The sequence below is a fragment of the Plecotus auritus genome, assembly GCF_963455305.1.
Source record: "Plecotus auritus genome assembly, chromosome: 6".
NCBI classification, from domain to species: Eukaryota; Metazoa; Chordata; class Mammalia; order Chiroptera; family Vespertilionidae; genus Plecotus; species Plecotus auritus.
In genome coordinates, this window is record NC_137773.1 from 82,591,273 (window position 1) to 82,616,126 (window position 24,854).

The window sequence follows — 24,854 nt, forward strand, 5'->3', positions numbered from 1 at the left end:
AAGCCATTGCATTGCCATTGAGAATGGTGGGTGCAAGAGGGTGTGGTGCCCCAGCTGCAGCCCTGCCTTGTGCTGGGTGAAGTCCATCTTCTTCATACTTGAGAAGCAGTTGAGTGGCACTGGCTTCCCCAGAGGCAGTGACCACCTCTCAGGCCTTCTAGGAAATTTCTCACTTGTCAGGTAAGCTGGTTGTGACTTCCTGAACTACTACCACCACCCATGTAGAGGGAGAACAGACCTCTACCCACCCCACTAGCCACCACTGCAACCTTGCCTCCGGACAAAGTTTGAAGACAAACACACTTGGTATCCACAAAAACACAGCAAGCGCTGAAAACACCCTGTTGGGACATGGGACCAGGATGTGGTTAGAAGCCTCTCCGGATGGGGCTGTGGCTGGACCCCACAAGCTCCAAACCCACCTGAGGGAGACCGCAAGCGGAGCCCAGGAAAGCAGTCAGAGCTCCAAAATGGCATTTACTTCCCATCTTAACGGTTCAAGTCTACAAGCACAGCCTTGAAACACAGTGAAGATTAGCAAAGAAACAGAAATTTAAAAATACTTCACAATAATGGAATAGGCCTATGTGGACCTCAGGGTTTCCATGGGGCCTCATGGACATTTGTTATCCAAAAAGTACAGCCAGTGTATTTGTTCACTGTCAATGCCGTAACCTTTTGGAAGGGAGCCAGGCCCATTTTGGCAGTGCTGCTGGGGCCCTCCAGTGTGGGGATAGAGGACTCGGTCCAGGAAGAGTGACCTGTGCAGGGCCAAGCTACTAGACATCAGGAGCCTTCCCCATGAGATGCAGACCCTCACCCACTATGGTCTTAGCTTTGGGCCACCAGTCCCTCTCCCAAACCTGGCCCTATACTGTCACCCCTCTGGCCAACTTGGGAGGGATGACAGCAGGTCTGTTAGAGCCACATGTAATAATTTCCTGCTCTTAAGATTTGACCAAAATAAACTGAGACAAAGATCGCTGGCAGGGTTCGGGGGCCCCCAGCATCTCATGCCATCTCTTCAGCACACCCTGTTAACCAACCAGTGCCTTCCTGTTCAACATCTCAGAGCACCAGGCACCTACTCTCACACATGCCAGGAGAATCTCCTTCAGACTGTCATCTACAGTAATTCCTGTCAGGTAAGGGGGTATCAGGAGAGAGGGCGCTGTCATCATGGGTGACAATGAAGCCAGGGTAATAATGATGGGGCAGGACCTTGAAGTTAACATCACCAATGTTGACTACAACAGTGTTGCATCAGCTTAGAATAAATAACTCATTGGTGTGTGGCTCTAACTGGTACGTGTTCAAGGCCTGGCCAATTAAAAATGGGGCATGGGTTTGTATACAGCTAGAATTCCAAGCCAGGGGCCCTGGGACCCGTCTCATGCTTCGGGCAGGAACAAGCCCAATCCTATGGCTCCCAGACCAAGAGCTGGGTACAAGGCATGTACACAATGACCTTAGTTGTCCATGTGGGAGCAGTGAAAACATGGGATCATCACAGCTACCCATGTAGATTACTGAGACAATAGGGTTGGCTGGGCTGTGACAATGCTCAGCACTGAGACATGCATGGAAATCCACAGGGGACAGGCAGCCTCGACATCCATCTGGAGCGGAGACTCCCCCCGACTTGAGTCCGAGCAGAAAGAGGCTATGGAAAGATTTATGTCTGTCTCTTGTCCTGCATGAGCAACATAGCAAATGCTAAAGCACAAGAAGGCAGCTGGTCTTTGTTTCTGCCTTTTACAAATACTGGTTTTCCTAAAAAATGTATAAGGAGGCACAGCAAACTCAGGAACCATCTTAAGAGGAAACCACACAAAGGAGGGGGGGAAATGGAAAAATACATGATTATCTCTGGAGCTATACATTCATTATCAGACTCTTTAAAAAACAACAACTCCTGTTTAATATCGAATACAATGCTTTTTAACATAAAAAGACAAATGTGTACCTTATATTAAACTATTCTGTACAGTCGCAAGTAATGAAATAAAGCAAAATGAGTCAGTTTTGTCCTTTCAAAAACCTTTCAGGAACTGTATCTTCCCTGAAAAGCCAGGAAAAAAAAACCCATAGACAGATCTGATGTACACATCTCTCCAGTTCCATCTTCAGAAAGCGTGTGCAACAGCCCAGGGACCTCTGGCAACTCTCACTACACACGATGGCGCCTTCCCACATCAGCATCGCTGGTTCCTTTCTTCTAGGAGCTGGTTGTCAAATATTTCTTTTTCCCTTCAGAAGATAAAAAGTGACAACTTCATTTTAGTAATTGTGTTTTTAAAAGCATGAAACAGAGGAGTGGATGTATGATGGGGGCAGTTTCAGTTTGGAAAGTCCTGGGTGATGGTGGGGATGGTTGCATGACAATGTGAATGTGTTTAATGCTGCTGAATTGTCCACTTAAAAATGGTTAAGATGGCCCTGGCCAGATAGTCCAGTTGGTTAGAACCTTGTCCGGATACTCCCAGGTTGTGGGTTCAATCCTCGGTCAGGGCATATACAAGAGTCAACTAATGAATGCATACGTAAGTGGAATAATAAACTAATGTTGTTTTTCTCTCTCTCCCTTCTCCCCATTAAAATCATAGTAAAAGAAAAGGTTTAAATGATTTAAGATGGTAAAGTTATATTATGTATATTTTACCAAATAAAAAAAATTAAACCTCGCCCAACCAGCATGGCTCAGTGGTTGAGTGTCAACCTATGTATCAGGAGGTCAAGGTTTGATTCCTGGTCAGGGCACATGCCCGGGTTGCAGGCTCGATCCCCAGTGGGAGGCATGCAGGAGGCAGCTAATCAATGATTTTTTCTCATCATTGATGTTTCTATCTTTCTCTTCCTCTCATTTCCTCTTTGAAATCAATAAAATATATTTTAACAAATAATTAATCCTCACCCAAGGATATTTTTTCCACTGATTTCTAGAGAGTGGAAGGGAAGAGGGAGTGGGGAGAGAGACATATTGATTGATTACCTCCCACAGGCACTCCTACCAGGGCTGGGGAACCTACATCCAAAGTATGTGCCTTTGACAGGGAATCAAACCCATGACCCTTGGGTCTGAAGGCCAACACTCTAACCCAGTCAGGGCAAAATAATTTTTAAAAGTATGAAATATCAAATTGTCCTTTTTGGGGTGTGGGGGTTTAATCTTCACCCGAAGATATTTTTCCATTGATCCCTAGGGAGAGTGGAAGAAAAAGACAGAAATATCAATGTGAGAGAAACACATGGATTGGTTGCCTCCTGCACATGCCCCTACCAGGGCCTGAGCCGGGGAGAAGCCTGCAACCAAGGTATTTGCGCTTTACCGGAATCGAACCCGGGACCTTGGGTCTGCAGGCTGACACTCTATCTACTGAGCCAAACCGTCTAGGGCTCAAATTGTCCTTTTTAAGTGACTCCCAGTTAAGAAAAACTGTGTCAACAATCACTTGGCTGGCCACTGCATTCAGGATATAAATAAACAAATTAATTCTGAGGTGGCTCAGCTAAACACAGGAACGTTGGAGAGGTAAATGTGCATGTCAGTTCAAAACAAGAAACACAGGCAGCCTGAAAATGAGCGCAACAGAAACAGCACACACACCTTTGCAATGCACAGTACAGTCAGTTTTGTGCACAACCTCTTAACTTATAAGACAAGAGGAACACGGGTACATGGATCCTGTGATAGACAGACCATGTGGCTGAAAATTGGGGCGAAAGGACAGAAACAGAGGCTAATCACTAATTGTGTTCCTTAGACCACGTCCCCGAGGAATAAAATGGGGCCAGTGTTTTCACCCTAATTCAGTCATGTCAGCCAGTGAACCGCATTTCCAGGGGGCATTTGACATATTCATGGCAGGCAGAGGCTATAAAGAACTCACACTCTTAATGCTGGCAACCCAGCAGAGGGAACAGTGTGGAGATGGAGACAGGATCATAGGAGCAGAAGTTTGCTCCAGACGAAGCTACTCTGCCCTGCTTCTTCCAAGACCACTATCTTGATTTGTATATGGATCGTGCCAGGCCTGAGATCCAGGAACAGAGATGCCAAATTTGTTTCCAAAGGCCCTTCCTGTCCTGTTAAGTGAGCTGCATGCAGAGCCAATTGACTCTTCTGTGGGCAGCTGCACAGGAGGCCTGTCATCCACTGAGGCCGGCAGGCAGCCCTCCAACCCTCCCTGCACACGCTGGGGCCCTGCCTGGGAAGGATGCCGAGCGTCTTCACCCGAGTGTCCCGTGACAGTGCCCAGTCAGCCCTGGAGGGAGCCCCTAGCCTGTGACTCTAGTTGAGTCTTCAGCCTGTCACTGGCACGTAGCCACGCCTGTTTCCAGCAAGACCTGGCAACATGCCCAGAAGGGATTAGGGGCTCCGGGGCCAGAACTCCAAGGGCAGCTAACCACACCAATGTGAGAAAAACGTCTTGATCAGAGCCTTCTCTGACTGGTGAATACCCATCAGGACGAGTGCTTCCTGTTCTCAAACAGCCATACCATTGCAGCACAGGGGAGAGTTGAAAATACAGTATCAGCTCTCAGCAATCAGAGATTAGGCAGAGAGGCCCGAGGGCACGTCCAGGGGTCACCCTGGCTGCCCCTATAGGGTGCTACATGGGTCCTCGGTATGTATCCAGTACAGGGTCCAGGGCCCACAGCCCAAACTCGACAGAGGACAAGCACGTCCATTGCTGGCTTCACCGGCTTTGTCTGGCATTTCAACTGCCAAGTGCTAATGTATATTTTCAAGTTTATGTGACTCATTTACCAAAGTGTATCTAGTCCAACATATCAAGAAGAGGGGCCTCAGTCCCAGTTACTAGCATGTGTGCAAATACAAGCCTTGGAAGATACGTTGTAAAATGGTTGGGGCAAGGCTCTGAGCAGCCTACCGGTAGCTCAGCAAAGGTCCTTTGATGTACTTCTCCTCAGCCGTCTTGTAATCTACCGCATCCACCGCAGAAATCGCGCAGATGATGGCCTGCAAGAGGGGAACAGGTCAACACCGGGTCAGGCCACTCTCAGCACCGAGCTCTGAAGTATTAGCAAGGGGCCAGTTCGACCACATGCTGGCCTCCAGACACGTCCCCATTTATGGCTTAAAACAGTGGTCGGCAAACTGCGGCTCGTGAGCCACATGCGGCTCTTTGGCCCCTTGAGTGTGGCTCTTCCACAAAATACCACGTGCGGGCGTGCACGTACAGTGCGATTGTAACTTTGTGGCCCATGCGCAGAAGTCGGTTTTCAGCTCTCAAAAGAAATTTCAATCGTTGTACTGTTGATACTGAGTTTGGCTCTGCTGACTAATGAGTATGCCGACCACTGGCTTAAAAGATATGTATGGAACCCGTGACATCTCTGCTAGTAATCAAGTTTATGAATAAAATCAGTAACATTATCTTCTGGACTAAAGAGGAGAGTTCCTGTCACTAAAAGCATATAATAACAAAAGGCAGCACCCAAACCAACAAGTGCATTTTTGAAAAATTTTGAGTTTACTGTTAAAAAATAAAAAGGTACAACAGTGATGATTTGAATACATAAAGATGCCTGATATCAAGGAATCACTGTCAATATTTTTAGGTGAAATAACAGCATTGTGGTTATATCAAAAGACATCAGGGCCAGGTCTTTCTTTGTGGGGCTGTCCTGGGTTGTTGAGTATATTGGCACCACCGCCTCGATGCCAGGAGCACCCCTACAGTGACAACCCCAGATGTTCCCAGGAAGCAGGATCATCCCATTTTAGAGATACACAAGGATTTATGAATAAAAAACATTTGGGCCCTGGCCAAGTAGTTCAGTTGGTTATAGCATCATCCCAATGCACCAAGGTTGCAGGTTCAATCCCCAGTCAGGGTATATATAAGAATCAACCAATAAATGCATAAATAGTTGGAACAGTGAGTTGATGTTTTTCTCTCTCTCTTTCCCCTTTCCTCTCTCTCTAAACTCAATTAAAAAAAATAAAAAATATATCAAAAATTTTTTTTACATGTTTGGGATTCCCCCCTCCCCCCCCGCCCAAAAGAACTAATTTGGGGGAAGGACTGGAGGCATAATTTTGGGGAAGGACTGGAGGCACATATGGACTGAGGTCACCATTCCAGGCAGGTGATGAACACATAAGGGTTCACAATATTCTATATATATTTATTTATATACATACATATATATATATATATATATATATATATATATATATATATATATATATTACATACATATAGACATATATATATATTTGGGACTTATGACAATTATAAAGTTCAACATATTTGCATTTGTCAATATTTTGTCCACACTATGCATACACACCCAGCAGTGCCCATTCTGAATTTCACAGTAACCGAGGAGCTGTGTCTGCTCCTTGCCCAGCCTGGCACCAGTACTGAGGCAAGTTAAAATTCCCGTTTCCAGAGTAAATTCTGGAACAGTCATGCAGATGAAGCCTGCATCTTATTCCCCCAGGGCTGGTGATGAGATCAGAACACCCTAGCCCTGTGCCACTGCCCACGGAATGGCCAGGAGGGCTGGGACCCCATGAAGTAGGGGCCTCCAGGCAGATTTTGGAAGGGTGACATTCTAGCACCATGCCTGGTACAGCCCATGCCTGGTACAGCCCATGCCTGGGCAAAAGTGGGCTGGGTCTATAGTTGGGCCCATACCACAGACCCCCACCACCCTCATACACAGAATTTCTTTCTGGCCACTCACTTCAGGCAGAAGGACGTCCAAGATGAAGCGGATTCTGTCACCATTGATCTGCGTCAGCATCCTGCTGCCTGTTTCCTGGTAGACCCCTTGCAAGTATTTCACCACCAGGTCTAGCTGTTCCTCATCTTCCAGGTACGTCTCTACACACGTCACATACTGTCCCGAGTTCAGAAACGTCTTCAGCCATCTGGATGGCTTCTTGTTCTTCAAGATGGCCCGCAGGTGGTTCTCAGCGCCCCTCGCTTTCACGATGTACTCCACCAGCTTCTGGTTGGCCCGGTCCCGGGCAGCTCGTGATCGATCAGGCAAGACTTTTCTGCAGGGCTGCCTCCTGCCCCAGGGACTCCCGGCCATAGGCATCTCAGGATCCTCATGGCAGAGCCGAGGGAACCGGGTCCCCAAGACATCCTGCTGGATGGACTTGCGGACAGGATAGCCTATAGAGAAGGCAAGGCATGCGTCTGTGGGACTGCTGGCCAGGTGGGGTCCCTTCACTACGTCCTTGGGGTATGGAGAAGACCCCAGGCCATGGGGACACTGGAGCAGCCACATTCCTAAAGGCTTCTTCCTCTAGCAGACCCTCATCATTCCCCCAACTCTGCCCTTTAGCCAAGTTTAACCTGAAAGAGCAGAGCTCCTCCAGCCCCCAAAAGAAGCATTAATTCACCTATCTCCCTCTTTAAGGATGGGAGGAATGGGACAGTATATATGTGTGACTATCACTAAATGAAAACAGAGACAAGGAAGGAAGACAAAAGGTACTGTTCATATATGTATTTTAAAGTTGGGACATTATCACTGACAGGGCAGTTTTAGAAGTGGACCTGCTGTCCAGGCCCCTATGGCAGGGAGGGAGAGGAGACCTGGGGGTGCCCTGTGGATACCGGACTAGCTAAATGGTCCCACAATCCAGGAAAAGGCTTAGGGACCTGTTACTTTTAGACTAAAAAGCAGGCCACACTTTTCAAGAGGCGCTGGTGGACTTACTTATATTGGCTGCATAATATTCCAGGAAAGAGCCAGAGAAGGAACCACAGCCTGCAGAGGAGGGAGAAGGGGAGAAGGCGCACATGAGGTATGCTCTGGAAACCCCTTTCAGGTTGTAGGATCTAGATGCTCCGACCACACATCAGTCCCAATCAGACCCCTTCTAGCGGAAGGGCTGGTGCAGCATAGAGCCTGAGGCCACGAAAAGGCCAGGAGTTTCTGCTAACAGGCCTGATTCAGATTCCCAATTCCCAACAGTCCAACTTGGGATGGACAGAAACCAGCTCTGGTTCAAAGGAGGCCCCATCTTTTGTCCATGTCCAACATCACCACCTCTTCCTGGGGTCTACTTATACACCTGTACTGGGCACACAACTGTCAAGGGCTACGCCAGACTACCATGGGGAATGGGCTGCACTCAGCCTTTACCACCAGACGGTCTGCAAAGGAGGCCCCACGCTGCTGCCCCACCTGCTCCCTTTGTCCAAGGCTGTGGAGGTCCCACATACCGAGTCGGACCCTGTAGTCAGTGATCAGGGAGACGCACCAGCCAATAGCCTGGTCGAAGTCCTCCTTAGCCTCATTCTGCAACGAGAGAGATAGCATGTGTCAATAGGAGTCTGCTGGGACTCCTCCTCTGGCCTGCTCAGTAACCTTATCTAGGAAGGGCACCCAGCAGATACCCTCAGGCAGGCTCCCAAGGCTGGCAGGGAATGCCTGGCAAGGTCCAGCTCTGCGGCCGGGCTGCTCCCTTGTGAGCCTGGCTCTGGGCCAGAGAGGCCTGAAGACTCAAAGAGAAAGGTGGATAAACACCTCGAATTGTAGTTGCCATGACCATCATAGGGAGAGGACCTTAAAGTGTGAAATAAATCCTTTTAAGAGATGTCTTTGTGCCCAGCACTTAGAGAGGGGCAGTCTAAGCCTTAAGGGAGTGACATTGGCCACCACCAAACCAAGAACAATATAACCGGCAAGGCTCCCTGAGCTGGGAGGAGTTCCCAGGAAATGTCCACAGACTCAAGATGAACCCACATCTTGCGTTACTGCTGCCTTGGGCTGGCCACCCTCCTGTGGTCACCACACGAAGCAGGCAAGGGATGCAAGCACAGCAAGCAGCTCTAGCGGGAGAAGGCCAAACTAACTGGCACCTGGGATGGCAGACAGTGTAGCACCAGGGAAGGAGACACACAGGAGCCTACAAATGCCACAAAGCAGTGATAGTCACCCAAGGGCCAGCAGAGGCCGTGAGAGCCAATCCATCAACCTCTAGAACAGGCGACACATCCACCCCTTGGATGTGCTGCTCACTGCTACTCAGAGGACCCAACACCTCGTGCTCCCCTCCACACTCATCTCACAGGGGAATAGGAAGCTGGCCACAGATGCCCTCCAGGAAGCTAGACCACAAGAGGCCCACACAACATCTTCTCATAACAAATCCTAAAGCAAGATTCCTACTCTGCTTTCTGCACCATTGCAGCCCCACCTCCTCCCCGCCATGGGAAAGTTACCAGGACCCTAAGAATGCACATAGCACTTAGAGGAGTCAGGTAGCTTCTGGCCTGGAAGGCTGGGTGAGTAGCTCCTTGTACTTACAGATTGGCATTCAGGGAGCATAGAACCCTGTAAGACTAGAACCAGGCCCCATTGACACGCACTCTGATGGGGATCGGGCACCCAGCACTGGTTGTGGGTTAGACGTAGCAGACAAACAGATGGAGCAAGGTTCACGTTGTGAAGATGAGAAAACCAGGGGGGAAAAGGAAGGGATAGAATCTGGTATGGGAGCCAATCTTCCAAACGCCCACCTGCCCCTGCAGCCTGAGGCCTGCTATCCTCAGGAAACAACACAGGAGTGGGCAGCGGGCTTCCCAGATCGCAGCACTCTTGAGGACACAGCTCAGACACAGACTGCTTCCCAACCTGCAAATCCAGGAAACCCTGGCTACTGCCATGGGAACCCCTGCAGTGGGGTGCAGGCAGAAGCCTCAACTCCCTGCCCAATTTTGGTTTGTTTTTTTTTTTTGAAAGCTGGAACAACATAGAGCAGTGTTTCAAAGCAGACAGGGTTTTGAAGGAGCAACACCTCATGGCTCATGGATTCATGTATAACAAAGCTGATCATAGAATTGTGGGGACTCGGTCACTGGAAGCAGAGCAGGTAGCCTGGGGATGTCCTGACCCCAACTCATGCTGTGCTCAGGCACCGGGTGGGCAGGGTCCTTACTCCAAGAGGCCCTGTGCCTCATCGCAAGGGGCGGACTCAGAAGGAGCCAGAGGGAACAGGCCTCATGTCCAGCCTCTCTGCCACCTTAGCCCCTAACCCGGGACAAACGGTTCCCCTGCCACAGCCTGTTTCCACCCCTGAACCACAAGGAAGACAAGTGGCAAGCTCCTGGGTAGTTGAGGGCCCCTGCAGGAACCCCTGAGGGTAGTGGCCAAAGCAGACAGGGCAGGTGCTAGTACCCTATGATAATGATTTCAAAGGCTACACAAAGAATACTGTCACCAATCATAAGGGAGCTATTTAGTGAAGCACAGATAACAAGCCACCTACCAGAAGCGCCTGCTTCTCTTTACAGTCGAAGTGCTTCAGCCTCTTGAGAGGCACTGTAATGCTGCAGAAAGCAGAGGCAAGGTAACAGACGTAAGGCACCACGTGAACAGACATTCTCTTCCTCTGACCATTAGGAGGGGCCTCTGCCAGACCAGGTCACCCAAGGCAACTGCTGTGCCCCGCTGCCCAAGGAAGCCCCTTGGAGCCATGCCCTGGAGTGGCAGGTACCCTTGAGTGGGTCCCTAAAGGGACACAGCTGGGGCCACTGTACTGATGCCAGGGCCCAATCTCTACACTGCTGGTGACCAAAGGAGGGGTGGCAGCACCGAAGTGCCAGAGGATCAGAGAGGAGCAGCTCTACAGTAGCCTCAGTGCAGAGTGGTGTGGTGCCTGCTGAGCTCGCTGGGAGCAGTGACACATTGTGTATATTCTCATCCCAGGACGAAGATCGAGTAGAGAAAGACCGACAACTACCCACATGACAAAACTCAGAATGAGGGAGGGTCCCTGTTCACAACCTGCATGGAGGGAGCCACCTTTGCTAGTTTCTGGGAAATGGGGTCTGGTGCATGTGTAGCTGGATGGCCTTTCTACGCCCACAAATAAAGGTTGGAAAACTGAGCTGTGTGACCTAGCAGGCCCCGGTTGCCTGCTCCCCAGCTCCTATTCTGGAAAGTGTCCGTAAAGAGCCAGGGATGATGGGCTCACCCTCGCCCTTTCGGGTCCATGTGTCCTTCGATGAAAAGCACACTCGCTTTCTTTTCTCTCCGCTTGACATTCTTGACCTATGGACAAAGCCAAGAAAACAAAGCATCAAGAACCTAGGAAAAGCCATGGGTTTTAAATCCTTTATTGACACCATCTCATTGAGCAAGAGGTAACCAACTGACACCTGGGACAGGGAATGCCGCTGGCTGGGGGACTGAAGTGAAGTCCACATGGTAACGTGCTTAGGAACTGCCCAAGTTTTGCTGCATGCATGGCTCTAAGGGATTTGACAACTGAGCAGAATCAGGCAGGGTTTTCTTAAAATTTTAAATAAAAGCAACTACTTCTGCAGGGCCTGACTCAAACCCACGTGCTTGGACGAAAGGGCCAAGGAGCCCCTTTCTGTACACAGGGTTCACTGACAAGGGTGGGTGTGGACATCCATGCCCCAAGAATGTCATGTTGGTGACCCGTTAACCAGCAGGGCTCCCAGGGAACTGTTGGAAATGAGGAAAGGGCTGAAAGGGCCGAGAAAAGGGTGCCTACTGTAAGCAGGCTGTGGCATCTCTTGGGAAGAGGGTATTGGAGGGAGGAGGAGGCCCCGATAAAGGCTACCACAATTGTCCCGGGGCTTTCTGAACGCCCAGCTCACCAGATGTGTGTTCAAGCTACAAATTCTATCCACAAATACTGCAGGGTCTGGTTCTGCCCTTCCTGAAGCCATGCTGTTGCCCTGTGCAAGGAGGCCCGGCTGACTGCAGGTCAGACTCATCCAGAGAACAGAACTCCTCCTGACTACAACTAATACCTTTCCAACTTAAAAGGCCACTGTCTCTCACTAAAAATTAAAGAACTCTGGCTAGAATTATGCAGATCCTGTCTCAGCTGAAGAAGGATAAAGAGTAGGCCAAGACAGTGCCTTTGCCGCCCTAAACAATAAACTGACTGTTTGCAACATCCAGCTTAAAAGCAAATCCTCAAACTTGGCTACATTTAAGCTTATTCACCACAGTGGGTCACTGGGCAGGATCTCAAATGCCTGTTTTTATTTATTTTTTATTTATTAATTTGATTCATTTTAGAGGGAGAGAAGGAGGAGGAAAGAGAGAGGAAAAACCCCCACAAAACATCATTTGTTGTTCCACTATTTATGCATTATTGGTTGATACTTATATGTGCCCTGATTGGGGATTGAACCTGCAACCTTGGCATTATCAGGATTATGCTCTAACCCAGTGGTCGGCAAACTCATTAGTCAACAGAGCCAAATATCAACAGTACAACGACTGAAATTTCTTTTGAGAGCCAAATTTTTTAAACTTAAACTTCTTCTAACGCCACTTCTTCAAAATAGACTCGCCCAGGACGTGGTATTTTGTAGAAGAGCAACACTCAAGGGGACAAAGAGCCGCATGTGGCTCGCGAGCCACAGTTTGCCGACCACAGCTCTAACCAAATGAGCTCTTCAGCCAGGACCTCAAATGCTTTTTCATATGCACAATGGCTTCCTACCCCAAAATCTAAAAGATTAAAAAGCTCCTACAGAGGAGAAACTCTGAAATGCACATTTAAAATGAACAAATTGTGGATTTTATTTTTCCAAGCAGGTTTTTCTAAGCCTCGTTGGTAAAAATCTGACCTATAAACTTTATCAATGGTGACACAATGACTAAACTCCCTTTATTTAGGTACATGTGTCTTCAGAAATCCTACTTATAAGCCCATCACTTTTCCTAGTAATAATGTGAAAACATTTGCCCAGGTTCAATTGTTGAGGGTGCCAAGTAACTGCACTTAGGAGATAGAGTTGTTCTTACCACTGCAGGCCAGAAGGGGTACTTTTGGTATTTAAGCCAGACCAGCATTCCTACTTCAAACGAACTTGGTTCTAGAATTAAAAAGAAAAAACACAAAAAGACAGAACAGATAAGTCAGATCCATGGCAAGCAGCAAATGCATCAGCTTGAGAAAACAGTTACTGTGATAATGTTTAAATATGATGTTACCACAGTTCACTTAAAAGATCACAAGGACTGCCCTAGCTGGTTTGGCTCAGTGGACAGACTGCTGGCCTGAGAACCGAAGGGTCACGGGTTCGATTTTGGACAAGCACACTGAGCAGTTAAGAGTGAGACACCTTGTTAGTTTCCAAATGGTGACAACATGCCATAGTCACATAGTGTTTGTGAAACAGGAGAAGCTGGTAGCAAAGACTCTGTATCATGTTAACGTCTCTGTAAATCTCGAATTACTCCAAAATAAACTTTTTTTAAAAGTGTTGATAGTGCCCTAGCCAGCTTGGCTCAGTGGATAGAGCATCAGCCTGCGGACTGAAGGGTCCCAGGTTCGATTCCAGCCAAGGGCACATGCCTGGGTTGCGGGCTCGATCCCAGTGGGGTGGGGGGGGGGTGCAGGAGGCAGCCAATCAATGATTCTCTCTCATCATTGATGTTTCTATCTCTCCTTCTCCCTTCCTCTCTGAAATCAATAAAGAAATATATTTTTTTAAAAAAGTTGATAGAAAACAGAAAGGAGCCAATAGCACACAATGAAGACCCACGTGAGAACTCAGTTTCTGAGAAGCTCATCTGTCTGAGGAAATGGGGACTTTAAGGGGAAAGAAGGAGAATTATTTAAATAACCATCAGAGAACTATAAAATTATTTCTGAACAAAATTAAACTATTTTCGACCAAAAACTCCTAAATGAATAAATAATTTAAATGTTTAAAAAATCGGGTAGCCAAAACCAGTTTGGCTCAGTGGATAGAGTGTCGGCCTGCGGACTGAAAGGTCCCGGGTTCGATTCCGGTCAAGGGCATGTACCTTGGTTGCGGGCACATCCCCAGTGGGAGGTATGTGGGAGGCAGCTGACCGATGTTTCTCTCTCATCGATGTTTCTAGCTCTCTATCCCTCTCCCTTCCTCTCTGTAAAATATCAATAAAATATATATTAAAAAAAAAATCGGGTAACAAAACCTTGGAGAAGACAGGCTGGTATTTGACAAAGAGCCAAGATCCTCTGTCTGACACTACTGTGGGAGAAGGGAAAGCGTGCTGTCCAACTATCCATCAGTTAAAAGTTTATCGAATGAGAAGCAAGACCAAGGGAGGACAGAGGCAAACTGGGAAACCGCCTTCCACAGGTCTGTGAGGGGCTGTTTTCCTGTGAGAAGTCTCCCTTTCTCAGAGGACAATGGGTCAGGGTGCAGATGGCCAATTAAGGGATCACCAGTAAACATTCAGACGATCATGGTAACCGGGAATACCCACACCAAATGGAAGCAGAAACCAGGAGAAAAAGCAAATACCCACGTTTGGGGGCCAAGGCAACCTGACCCCCTGCTGGTGGCTGTGGGGATGGAAATGCTCCTCTGAAAGAAGGCAGTGTCCCTTCTGTGGCCCAGGAAGCCCTGCTCCAGGAACTGATGTTACGGAGTTATTTCCCAGAAGCATGTGCCACAGACACTGTAGCCCCAGAGCTGTGGGACAATCTAGACACTGATGGTGGCGAAGGCTCAGTATGTAATCACTCATCACTCCTAGTAAATAGTAACTAGTTTCCACTGAGAATAATCAGAAGACCATGTGGAAATGTAAAAAATGGCCGAATTATGCCCTGGCCAGTGCTCACTGGTTAGAGTGTTGGCCTACAGACCGAAGGGTCGCGGTTCGATTACTGGTCAAGGGCACATACCTCAGTTTCAGGTTCCCTAACCCCAATTGAGGCATGTGCAGGAGGCAACCAATAGATGTTTCTCTCTCTCCCTTCCACTTTCTCTAGAAATCAATGGAAAAAATATCCTCAGAGGAGGATTAATAAAAAAGTCTGAATTATCAAGTAAAAATAAGGAAAATGCAAACCTTTAAGTACAGTGACAGTGAGAGAAAAGCACTTGGTGATTTCTGGAAAAAGACGGTGTGACAAGGGAATGTAGGTGGCATGGGAGACATGGAACACTCTGGAGCTGTACCCACGTGGCTTCCTTGTCCTGCAAGCTGTTGCCATTGAAAGGCTAGGGGACAGGTCTCCATCCTGCCCTGTGTTAGTTCTGTAACATCCTGTGAATCTACAATTCTTTCAAAATCAAAAGGTTAAAAAAAGAAAAAAAACTAGATTCTGTTAACCTGAGAGGGTAATGGGCAAGTCTAACAAGGGAACTGTTTCTCAGTCAATTATTTCAGAAAACTAAAGGAACTGGTGTTGTTGGTGTACATTCTGGGCCCACAGCTCTTATCTGTCCAGGGTGGTCTGTTCAGAGCAGGCAACATGTGTGGGAGGGAGAGAACTCCTGCCTCTAAAAGACACACACAGGCACCATCTCCAAAGGCCTATAAGAGGTGCCAGGCCACATTCCAACGGTGGCTGGGGAGCCCACCTGTTTAATTGACTGTCCTGTTCCCATGAGGGACAAGGAAAGACAGCTCTGTGCTGACAAGGAGTCCCTCCTTCCTTTGTGTGGTTAAGCTTAAGGCAGGGAACCAAAAATGAGGCACTTTCCAAGGTCTTGGCTTAGTAGGAGAAAAATGAAAGAGTAATAGACCTTCAGGCAAAGGTGTCAGTGGTCCAGGAATGCATATTTCCTTCCAGAGGATTGAGACATCCGAGAGTGCTCCTACCACCCCTGGGTCATTCTCAAGCCTTACCGTGATATAAAAGGATTCTTGGGGGCTCCTCCTCTTCTTCCTCCTCCTCCTCCTCCAGGATGGAATTAACAGGATCAAACTCCACTGACTCTTCAGAAGACTGATGGTCTGCCAAAAATGTCAGATTAGACTTTCATGGTGAATGACTCATCCCCCAAAAAACACTTCATGATCTGTGACCGTAAGTGAAAACAGATCCATGTTACAGACTTCCACAGTGCCCGATTCAAGTGGGGTACACTTCCATTAGAGGGCATTTAAAAGATAAATACATGAGACAGAGAGGGAATGTCGAGTCTGGAAGGAAAAAAAGCAGTGGAAGTCACAAGAGATTGACTGGATTCTGGGCAGGATCCCTTTTGGGTGTAAAGCACTCAGTGAATATGCAGGGACAGTGATACAACTGGGAGACAAGGCAGGGCTGTAGTCGGAACACAGGGAGGTGCATATCAGTTCCCTGCAGCCTGCAAATATGCCAGGGTATGGGCCTCATGAAGGAAGTTTGGACTCAGGGCAGAACCCTGGGCAGTAGGTGGGTAGTGAGAACTCTAGACACCCCAGCAAGGAGAAATGAAGATTTCTCAATTAGTGTTTCAAAAATAAGTGGGATGTTACGATGTGAAAATGGGAAAAAATCATTGAGCCTGACTGCAGCTGCATAGAAATGTGTCTATACGGGAAGTTAGGAGCCTCTATAGTGAGTTCATCACTTAGAGATTCCCATGTTCTCACTTCTGCAATGGTTTAAGAAAAAAGGAATCAATCCTAGAAGGGAGCATTCTTATAACTACAGTGCCTCCCACAACATGTCTGCAGGCACACTGCCCCAGGCCCCACTCCAACTCCTCCCTCCCCTTCAAAACAAAAATAACTATACAAATATGGGGAGAAGTGGAGTCATTAAAGCCCAGTTCAAGAGCCCTAACCGGTTTGGCTCAGCGAGCATCGGCCTACAGACTGAAAGGTCCCAGGCTCGATTCTGGTCAAGGTCATGTACCTTGGTTGCGGGCACATCCCCAGTAGGAGGTGTGCAGGAGGCAGCTGATTGATGTTTCTCTCTCATCGATGTTTCTAACTCTCTATCCCTCTCCCTTCCTCTCTGTAAAAAATCAATAAAATATATTTCTTTTTAAAAAGAGTCAGACAAAAAAGGAATTGGGAAATCTTTGTTCTGGATCTATTCTGGTACTGATCTCATTAAGATCTGGTTAAAAATACATGGGGCCTGGCTCTGGATCTGGCTGAGGGAAGATCAGAACCCCACCCTGTCCCAGCACTGGAATAGACCTACCTTCCTCCAGGACATAAAGACTTGTGTTATCTGAGGGAGTGAGGAGGATGGAAGGGCCAAGCCTACTGGCACTTCCCAGAATCATGCAACCCCTTAGCCCAGACCTCTGGCTGCCACCAGAGCACAGCTGCTTACCGGGTGGGCCTTGAACATCCGGGTAGGCTAGGTGCACAGTGGGGCTGCCTGATGGCAAAACTGAGTGGCGACCTTTGGCACACAGACCCTGCTCCGTAGCTGCAGAAGGTGAGTTCAGGACTGCAGGGCTGTCCGTCTCTCCCTCACTCTCTCTTTCCTGATCTCCCACTGAAAGTGAAGAGCCATTCAGATGCCTGCTGGGCTCCTGTGCCAAATTTCTTCCCCTTTTACTCAGGGTCGACCCATTTTTGAGGTGTATTCTTGATTTACTCCGGTCCTGAGAGCCACCTCCAGCTGAGACCACCAGGGTAAGTGGGCTTTCACTTTCCCCAATCCCCTTCTTGTGGTCCATTTGGCACTTGATCTCATTTTCACTAGTGGACAAGCCCAACAGCTTCTGGTGTACGCGTTCCCTCCTCTCAGGTCCAGAACTGCCCAACACCCCCTCATGGAGAAGAGATGAAGCGTTGTGACCACAGAGTGAGGATGCTAGTTCCATGTGCTTCCCTCCTGCAGACACAGTTCTTTCTTCCCTTGAAGAGTTTTCTTGATGAGAATGTGTTGTCTCATTTAAAATATCCAGAGCCACTCTAAGCGACCGTCTGTAGGTCAACTCCTCCACAGGTTTGGCTGAAACCTTGTTCTGTGAGGCTGAAGGATGGTAAATAAACAAAGCCTGGTGACGTCCAGGTGCCCGGGCACTACCATCAGAGCATCACTTTACAGGCTCCGTCTCATTCTATAGCTAGTTTTCCACCTAAAGCGAGAACTGACACTTCTCCCCTCTGTCTTCCCCAAAGAGGGGACAGGGCTGCAAAACGGTAACTGGCTGTGGTCTGCATTCAGGGCTGCGGGGCTGGGTTTTTTAAAAGAACAAATTGAGTAACCCTAACCTGATTGAGTGACAAAAATAAATTCCTCCAGATTACAAAATAATCTTGCCAGCAAAACATATTCATATGTTTCATAAATCCTCTTGTAGTCTGACAACTTCCAATTCAATCAAGGTCAATAAGAACCTACTCCAAGGAAATAAAGAATTGGGAGGGCCCAGCTGGTGTGGCTCAGGGGTTGAACGTCGCCCTATGAATGGTTCTATTCCTGGTCAGGGCACAGGCATGACTGCCAGTGGGGGGCGTGCAGGAGGCAGCCGATCCATGATTCTCTCCTATCACTGATGTTTCTTTTTAAACTCCAATTACTTTTTTTAATATATATTTTATTGATTTTTTACAGAGAGAAAGGGAGAGGGATAGAGTTAGAAACATCGATGAGAGAGAACATCAATCAGCTGCCTCCTGCACACTCCCCACTGGGGATGTGCCCGCAACCAAGGTACATGCCCATGACCAGAATCGAACCTGGGACCCTTCAGTCCGCAGGCCGACGCTCTATCCACTGAGCCAAACCGGTTAGGGCTCCCATCGCTGATGTTTCTATCTCGCTCTCTCCATTCCTCTCTGTAATCAATAAAAAATATATTAAAAAGAACTTAGGAGGAATGCATTCTGAGGTGGAGGGTAGGGTGGGAAATAGCCGACTGAAAAGACTCCTTGTTGGCAGGTCAATTTTCCATACTTTTCTGCAAGAGCATCTCAAAGGCAGGAAAGAGCACTCCGGACATTGAGTTCAGCCTGGCCTCTCTGCTGAAACAGCGTCATTCATTCATTCCAACACACACACCTGATGCTATTCATGGGAACTGGTGACAAATGCAATCTCCCAGCTCAGCGGGTATAACCTCCATCAACACAGGACTTCCTGTGTTTCATATAAAAGCACCCTCAAACAACTGACCTCCAACACAACCTGAGCAAACAGATGGTGGCAACTGAGAGGTGATGGCTGACATGCCCAGGGTGTGCAAGGGTGAAACCTGCTTTGAAAAATAAACAGCTGCTTTTCCAAAGACATAGGAATACAGACCCTATTTTATAAACACCATGATAGGAATTCTAGATGACAAGACTAACTGGCAAGTCCCTACACGTCCTTTATTAAGGCCTCACAGTGCCTTACCCAATAAGGCAGCAATGTCCTCGATGTGGGACTTCCTCAGAATCTTGGCTTCTGTGCTTTTCACTCTCACCCTGCAGGGACAGAAATGACTGTTATATACTACCTGCTACCCACTAAGGCATGGAGACATTTTCAAACATGTTTTCTTCAGATTACAAAAGAATTAGGCTTGTTTTCTTCCTTCTCAACTTTCCACTTAAACCAAGTTACAGCCAACTAGGAATCCATGTGCCTGAGGTTTGAGTCAGCAAGGACCCTAGTGAATATTTTATGTGGGTTTTTTTTCCCCTTTTAAAAAGACAGAAAAGGTTGGCTGGATTTAAGAGTACAAATGAATTCAAATTGTGACTTTTGTAAGGCAAATCCTACTTTCAACTGCACAAATAACTCCTTGTGTTAGATTTTCAGAGAACAGATAATGTCACTAATAGATGTTTACATCCCAGCATGTGTGTTCTAGTTTAAAAGGATGTGCTTTCCTTTCAAATTCCAGTATTCAATTACCTCCCCAGCCGCAGGGAAAGTGTGAGCTGGGGACTAAACAAGCTTAGGAGGCTCTGAAGAAAGAGGGGTGGGGAGCTGCAAAGGAAGCCCACTGGGTTTTATTTTAATTCTCTATTTAGAATTGGGAATTCTTCCATCAGACACACGATGCCAGTCCTACTTGATCTGAGTATTTTTATCTTCATTCTAGATCATCTTATGTCCTTCCATTTCAGGTAATCAAGAGAACAGTAATGTGCTGCCAGAATCAGGTGTGCCTTCTGAGTTCTAAATCATAGTTTATTAGAGGGACTGACTCAAAATCAAATTATTTCAAAAATATTACACAAATTTCTGGAGGGGGGAGGAAGACACAAATAAATCAGTGGGCAGGAAATACCCCTATTTGAACACCAATGATGAGAGTTTACCCTAGTGTAATTTTATATTTATTCCATTTTTATACTGGTCTCCCTGGAGATCACACAATGCCTTGTGTAGATCTTCAATTTCCAAACTGACAAAAAATTAAAATCAGCTACTTTCTTCTTAAGATTATGATGAGCACTAATCAGTTACAATAACTGAAGTTATATTAACTGAAGAGTTAGCTTAATAAGCCTTTAGGTGTGGACTTCACTTTTTTGGTGGGGGCATGGTAATCAGAAATCCCATCCTATCCTATATAATAAAAGGCTAATATGCAAATAGACCTAACGGTGGAACAACCGATTGCTATGATGTGCGCTGACCACCAGGGGGCGTGTGCGGAACATGGCAGGTGTTGGCCGCAGTGGGATGGTGGAGGTGAGTGGGGGCGCCAGACCAAGGCAGGGCACCAGTCGCTGTCATCGGGGCGAGCCTCTGGTGGTTACTGAAGATTCTTTGCTCCCACATGCCGTGGTCCTGTCCAGCACTTGCACCTGCTGCTGGTGTCTAGCACTGGTCCTGATCACTTGGCGCCATCAGTGGGTGCGAGTGGTGGCTGCCGGCCCCGATTGCCCCTGAGGGCTTCTCTACCTCTCCCTGCTCCTGAGGGGCAATCGGGGCAGCAGCCGCCACTCACACCCACTGACGGCACCAGCCCCACTCGCACCCACTGCTGGTGCTGGCCCCAATCGCTCTGTGCCGTCAGTGGAGCGGCAGTGGCAGGAAGGGCCAGGCAGGGGCGCACAGGATGGGCCAAGACCTGCCCCTGTGCCCACCGCAGCCTTGCAGCCCACAGTTCCTTTCAAGGTGTACAAATTCATGCACTGAGCCCCTAGTAAGGAAATAAAGTCTTGAAAAAAACTGTCACACTTAACTTTTTTTCTAAGGAGAGTATTTGAACATTTAGAAAAAATCCCTTTTTTTTCTTAGTTGTTGACATCTCAGTTCTGGCCAAAACCTATGTTTAAAAAAAAAAATCCTTGTTATTAAGACACAACAAACAATTGACACAGAGTAAGAAGCAGTGACAACAGGTACAAATGTAGCAGATAATTTTTTGCACTTTTTACTGTACTCTTTCTTTTGCTCACACAACCCCAACCATACTGATTTCCTTCCTGTTTTATTAACATAATAGACCCATTCCTGCACTAGGATCTTTTTTTTTTTTTTGGTCTAGTTTTACATATGTCTCCTTTTTCCCCAGTTGACGCCCCCCCACAAGCATTCTCACCCCAGGCAAGCCCCCACCACCCCAGTGTCTGTGTCCATTGTTTATGCTAATATGCATGCATACACTGCACTAGGATCTTAACAGCTGTTCCTTCTGCTAGAAATCTCTTTCCCACATATTGGCTTGGCTAACTCCACTTCTTTTAAGTTTTTGTTCTAACCTCCCCTTGATGACCCTAGTTTCCCCAATCTCCCATTTACTAAAACAATCCACCACAATCCCCTTACTTATTCTATTTTTCTTTTTCCATAACATGTATGGACTTCTAACATGGTGTTACATATCCATCTTTTTGTTTCTATTATGGACTTTTTCTTATTGATTAAAGTATTACATATGTGTCCTTTTTCCGATTGACCCCCACCACCACCACTCCCACCCCCAAGTACAGTGGTCGGCAAACTCATTAGTCAACATAGCCAAATATCAACAGTACAACGATTGAAATTTCTTTTGAGAGCCAAATTTTTTAAACTTAAACTTCTTCTAACGCCACTTCTTTAAAATAGACTCGCCCAGGCTGTGGTATTTTGTGGAAGAGCCACACTCAAGGGGCCAGAGAGCTGCATGAGCCGCAGTTTGCCGACCACGGCCCCAAGACAAGTCCCCACCGCCCCAGTGTCATTTCCATTAGTTATGCTAATATACATGCATACAAGTCCTTTGATTGATCTTTTACCACCTCCCCCTCCCCTGCCTTCTCTGAGGTTGGACAGTCTGTTCAGTGTTTGTCTCTGGACCTATTTTTGTTCATCAGTTTATGTTGTAGCAGGTAATTCTTAAAGTATAAAAGCACAGAACTTCAAAGATATTCTAATCTTCCTGATATTGCAGGTGGGGAAACAGGCACAAGAGGTCAGTGGCAGACCCTGACAAGGATGGGTTTCTACCTTTAGGTTTGACTCTCTTCCTCAGGCTTGGCTGGAAAGTCTCCCTAGATCCTCCCATTATTTACTATCACAGGACTCCCTGCCAGAAATTTCCTTGAGTTACTGCCATATATGCCTTTTAGAGCTGTTAATTTTTTTTCAGTGTGAAAAAAACACCACACATTTCCAGCAGTTTAACCTTGTAAGCACTCCACCAAAACCCCATTAAATGGGGAATGAGATTTGGTGCCACCAGAAACAGCAGCCAACTGTTCAGGCTCAATTATTCCACTGAAGCAACTCCTAAGTCTCTCTTGATAAATATTTTACTTGTCACCCAAAAGTCATTTCTATTCCTGAAATTAGAAAATAATGCTGTCACCTTTGCAGGCCATAATCGCTCTTTCCATCTGCAGAGGACATACTTGGCGTCCGTCATGATTTGGGCTCATGTGGCAAGTGGTAAAGATTAGATGCAAAGTGCCTGAAGGTCTGGTGCAAAGGGCCCTGCAACAAAATTTTCAGGGTGGTTTCTAACGTTGTTTGCTGGTGATTTTTACACCGAGACAACCCTTAAGGCCCACTTTATGGGGGCTTATCCTCATGTGTAACCCTGCACAGAGATACTTGATACCAAAACGAGATGACTGGCCTTGGTACCCAGGCACCTGTTGTTTGTTTTCATAAATAAAATAGCCAAACTCCCTCCCCAAAGGCTGTGTCTAGATTGTTTTTTAAAGGCTCCTAAATAAATCATCTCTATGTTGAAGGCTGTCTCAGGACTTCAGCAGGGGAAGCGTTTTAAACAAACAAAATCCATAACCCTCCCCCATTTAGGGCGCTAACAGTTGACCGCAGAGCAAAAAAAAATAAAATCGGAGGGAAAGGCCTGCTCTTTTAGCCGCCATGTCCCTGAAGGATGGGACAGCTGCAGACGCTCCTTCCATCAATGGGAAAGCTGGTTGGGCTGTCAGCACAAACGTAAAGGGGACGAGGGGGCATCGTCTGTGTAAAGGAGGGGTTCACCACAGCAGCGTAGGGCGGCCAGTCAGCAAAGGTGGGGGTTCATGCAGAGAAGGAGCTTAAGGCAGCAGAAAAGCGGTTTGATCAACAGAAGGAATTCAGGCAGTAAAGGAGTGGATTCGAGCAGCAGAGGAGGGGTACAAGCGACAGAGGAAGAGACTTGGGGGCAGCAACGGAAGGGTTGCAGGTAGCAGAGTGGGGGGGGTGTCGGTCAGCAGAGGAGGGCTCACGCAGCAGAGGAGTTCATGCAGGGGGGGAGTTGGTGCTGCAGAAGGGGAGGGTCGGGCAGTAGAGGTTAGTCGTGAACAGAGGAGCAGCTCACGCAGCAGGGGGAGGGGATTCCCGCGGCAGCGCGGGGTCAACGCCCCGAGAAGCGTCTTTCGGGGTTCGCTCCTCCCCCACCAGGCACGGCCGCCTCAATCCCCGGTCCCTGCCGACCCGAAAGGTACAGCCCGCCGGGGGCTCACCGGACCCCTGGCCTCGCGAGCGCGGCGTCTCCAAGCCCGGCGTGGAGATCTAGAAGGCCGCGGCGGCCCAACGGCGGTCGCACCCGCGCCGCCCTAGCCGCCGCCGCGGCCCACGCCTGCGCTCACCACCTCCGCAGACCGTGCCGCCGCCGCCGCCGTTCCCCCGGGTCCGGGGCGGAGCCAGTCTCGCGGCGCCGCGGAGTTTCCCCGCCAGCGGACCAATGAATCGTGTGCAACCGCGCCTTCGCCCCGCCCCTTCCGCCGGGCCGCTCGCGAGGCTGGGTGACTGACAGGTGGGCGCGGGACTGGCGGGCGCAATGTGAGTGACGGGCGCGGGTGGGCAGGAACGCACGAGGCTGACTTGGCTGGCGGGCGGCCTCCATCTTCCGGCCACTTCTCTGCCACAGTTTATAAGGGGTTTTGGCCCAAGACTCTTTGTAAACCCGCCTTGGGGCGCCCGTAGCCTCAGCGGACCCTGAGGGAACTTTCCAGAATCTTGGAGAGCCTTCTTATTCTTGAAGATCCTCTGCTGAAACAATTCAAGTTCAGCACCGGCCCCCACCCCCACCCCCACCCCCGCGCACACCCACAAAAGGGGGCCGCGCGTGTTGCAAATAACCTGTTTACTTAGTCCAGTACCTGGGGAAGGAGGGCTCCTGGAAGGCCGGCGCACTGTGCAGTCAATCCAAAGGGCCCCTGCCTCTCTCTCTGTGATGATGTTAGTGTTTTTTTCAATTGAGGTAAATGACTTAGATTATGATAGTCTCCCTTGTCCGTGCCCCTCCTCATCCTTGGCGTTCCAAGACCCCCACTGAGGCCTGAAACCGTGGGAATGCCCAGCCCTCTACACAGATATTTTCCCCCCATGCGGTTGGCCCTTGACCCAGGCGGGTGTGGGTGAGGTGTGCAGACCCTGTACCACCGATCCTATACCTTTATCTCCCCCAGCCCTAAGGGAATCGAACCAGTGCGCAGGCCAACGCTCTAACCATTGAGCAACGCTGGCCAGGGCTCTTTTCTATACCTTTTGGCTCCACCTTTGGCCCTTTATATCTGTGGATTCAACAACCGGGGTTGGGACCAAAGGGGACCAAAACTTGCCACCTGAAGCTGCCTTTTGGGATATTAATGTGAAGCTGGTTAAGAAACAAGTCTCAGAAAGAACCTTTGACCCTCCCACTTCCTGCCCCAGAGATTCAAGAGGCAAAGACCAGATCCAGGAGGGAAATTTTAGGATGTCGCCTTAGCCTAATTTGCATTGAGTATGGTAGGTGGGAAGGTGTCAA

General features: G+C 48.2%; 1 protein-coding gene across 3 annotated transcripts; it reads right to left on the bottom strand.

Moving 5' to 3' along the window:
• Window positions 1–464: 464 nt before the first annotated feature.
• Window positions 465–23,766, bottom strand: PWWP3A (PWWP domain containing 3A, DNA repair factor). 3 transcript variants are annotated; one of them, XM_080673137.1, is made up of 14 exons: window positions 23,569–23,766; window positions 22,461–22,585; window positions 20,851–20,933; window positions 19,064–19,134; window positions 17,045–17,695; window positions 15,619–15,726; window positions 12,790–12,860; window positions 10,973–11,049; window positions 10,265–10,325; window positions 8,217–8,292; window positions 7,708–7,758; window positions 6,721–7,157; window positions 4,896–4,984; window positions 465–2,250 (listed from the first exon to the last, which is right to left on the bottom strand). In XM_080673137.1, the coding sequence occupies exons 2-14, from the start codon at window positions 22,515–22,517 to the stop codon at window positions 2,196–2,198; spliced, it is 1,887 nt and encodes a 628-aa protein (XP_080529263.1). In that variant the 5' UTR covers window positions 22,518–22,585; window positions 23,569–23,766; the 3' UTR covers window positions 465–2,195. The 3 variants fall into 3 exon arrangements, with proteins under 3 accessions (XP_080529263.1, XP_080529264.1, XP_080529265.1); XM_080673138.1 differs by having other exon boundaries at window positions 23,574–23,744; XM_080673139.1 differs by having other exon boundaries at window positions 23,424–23,716.
• Window positions 23,767–24,854: the final 1,088 nt, after the last annotated feature.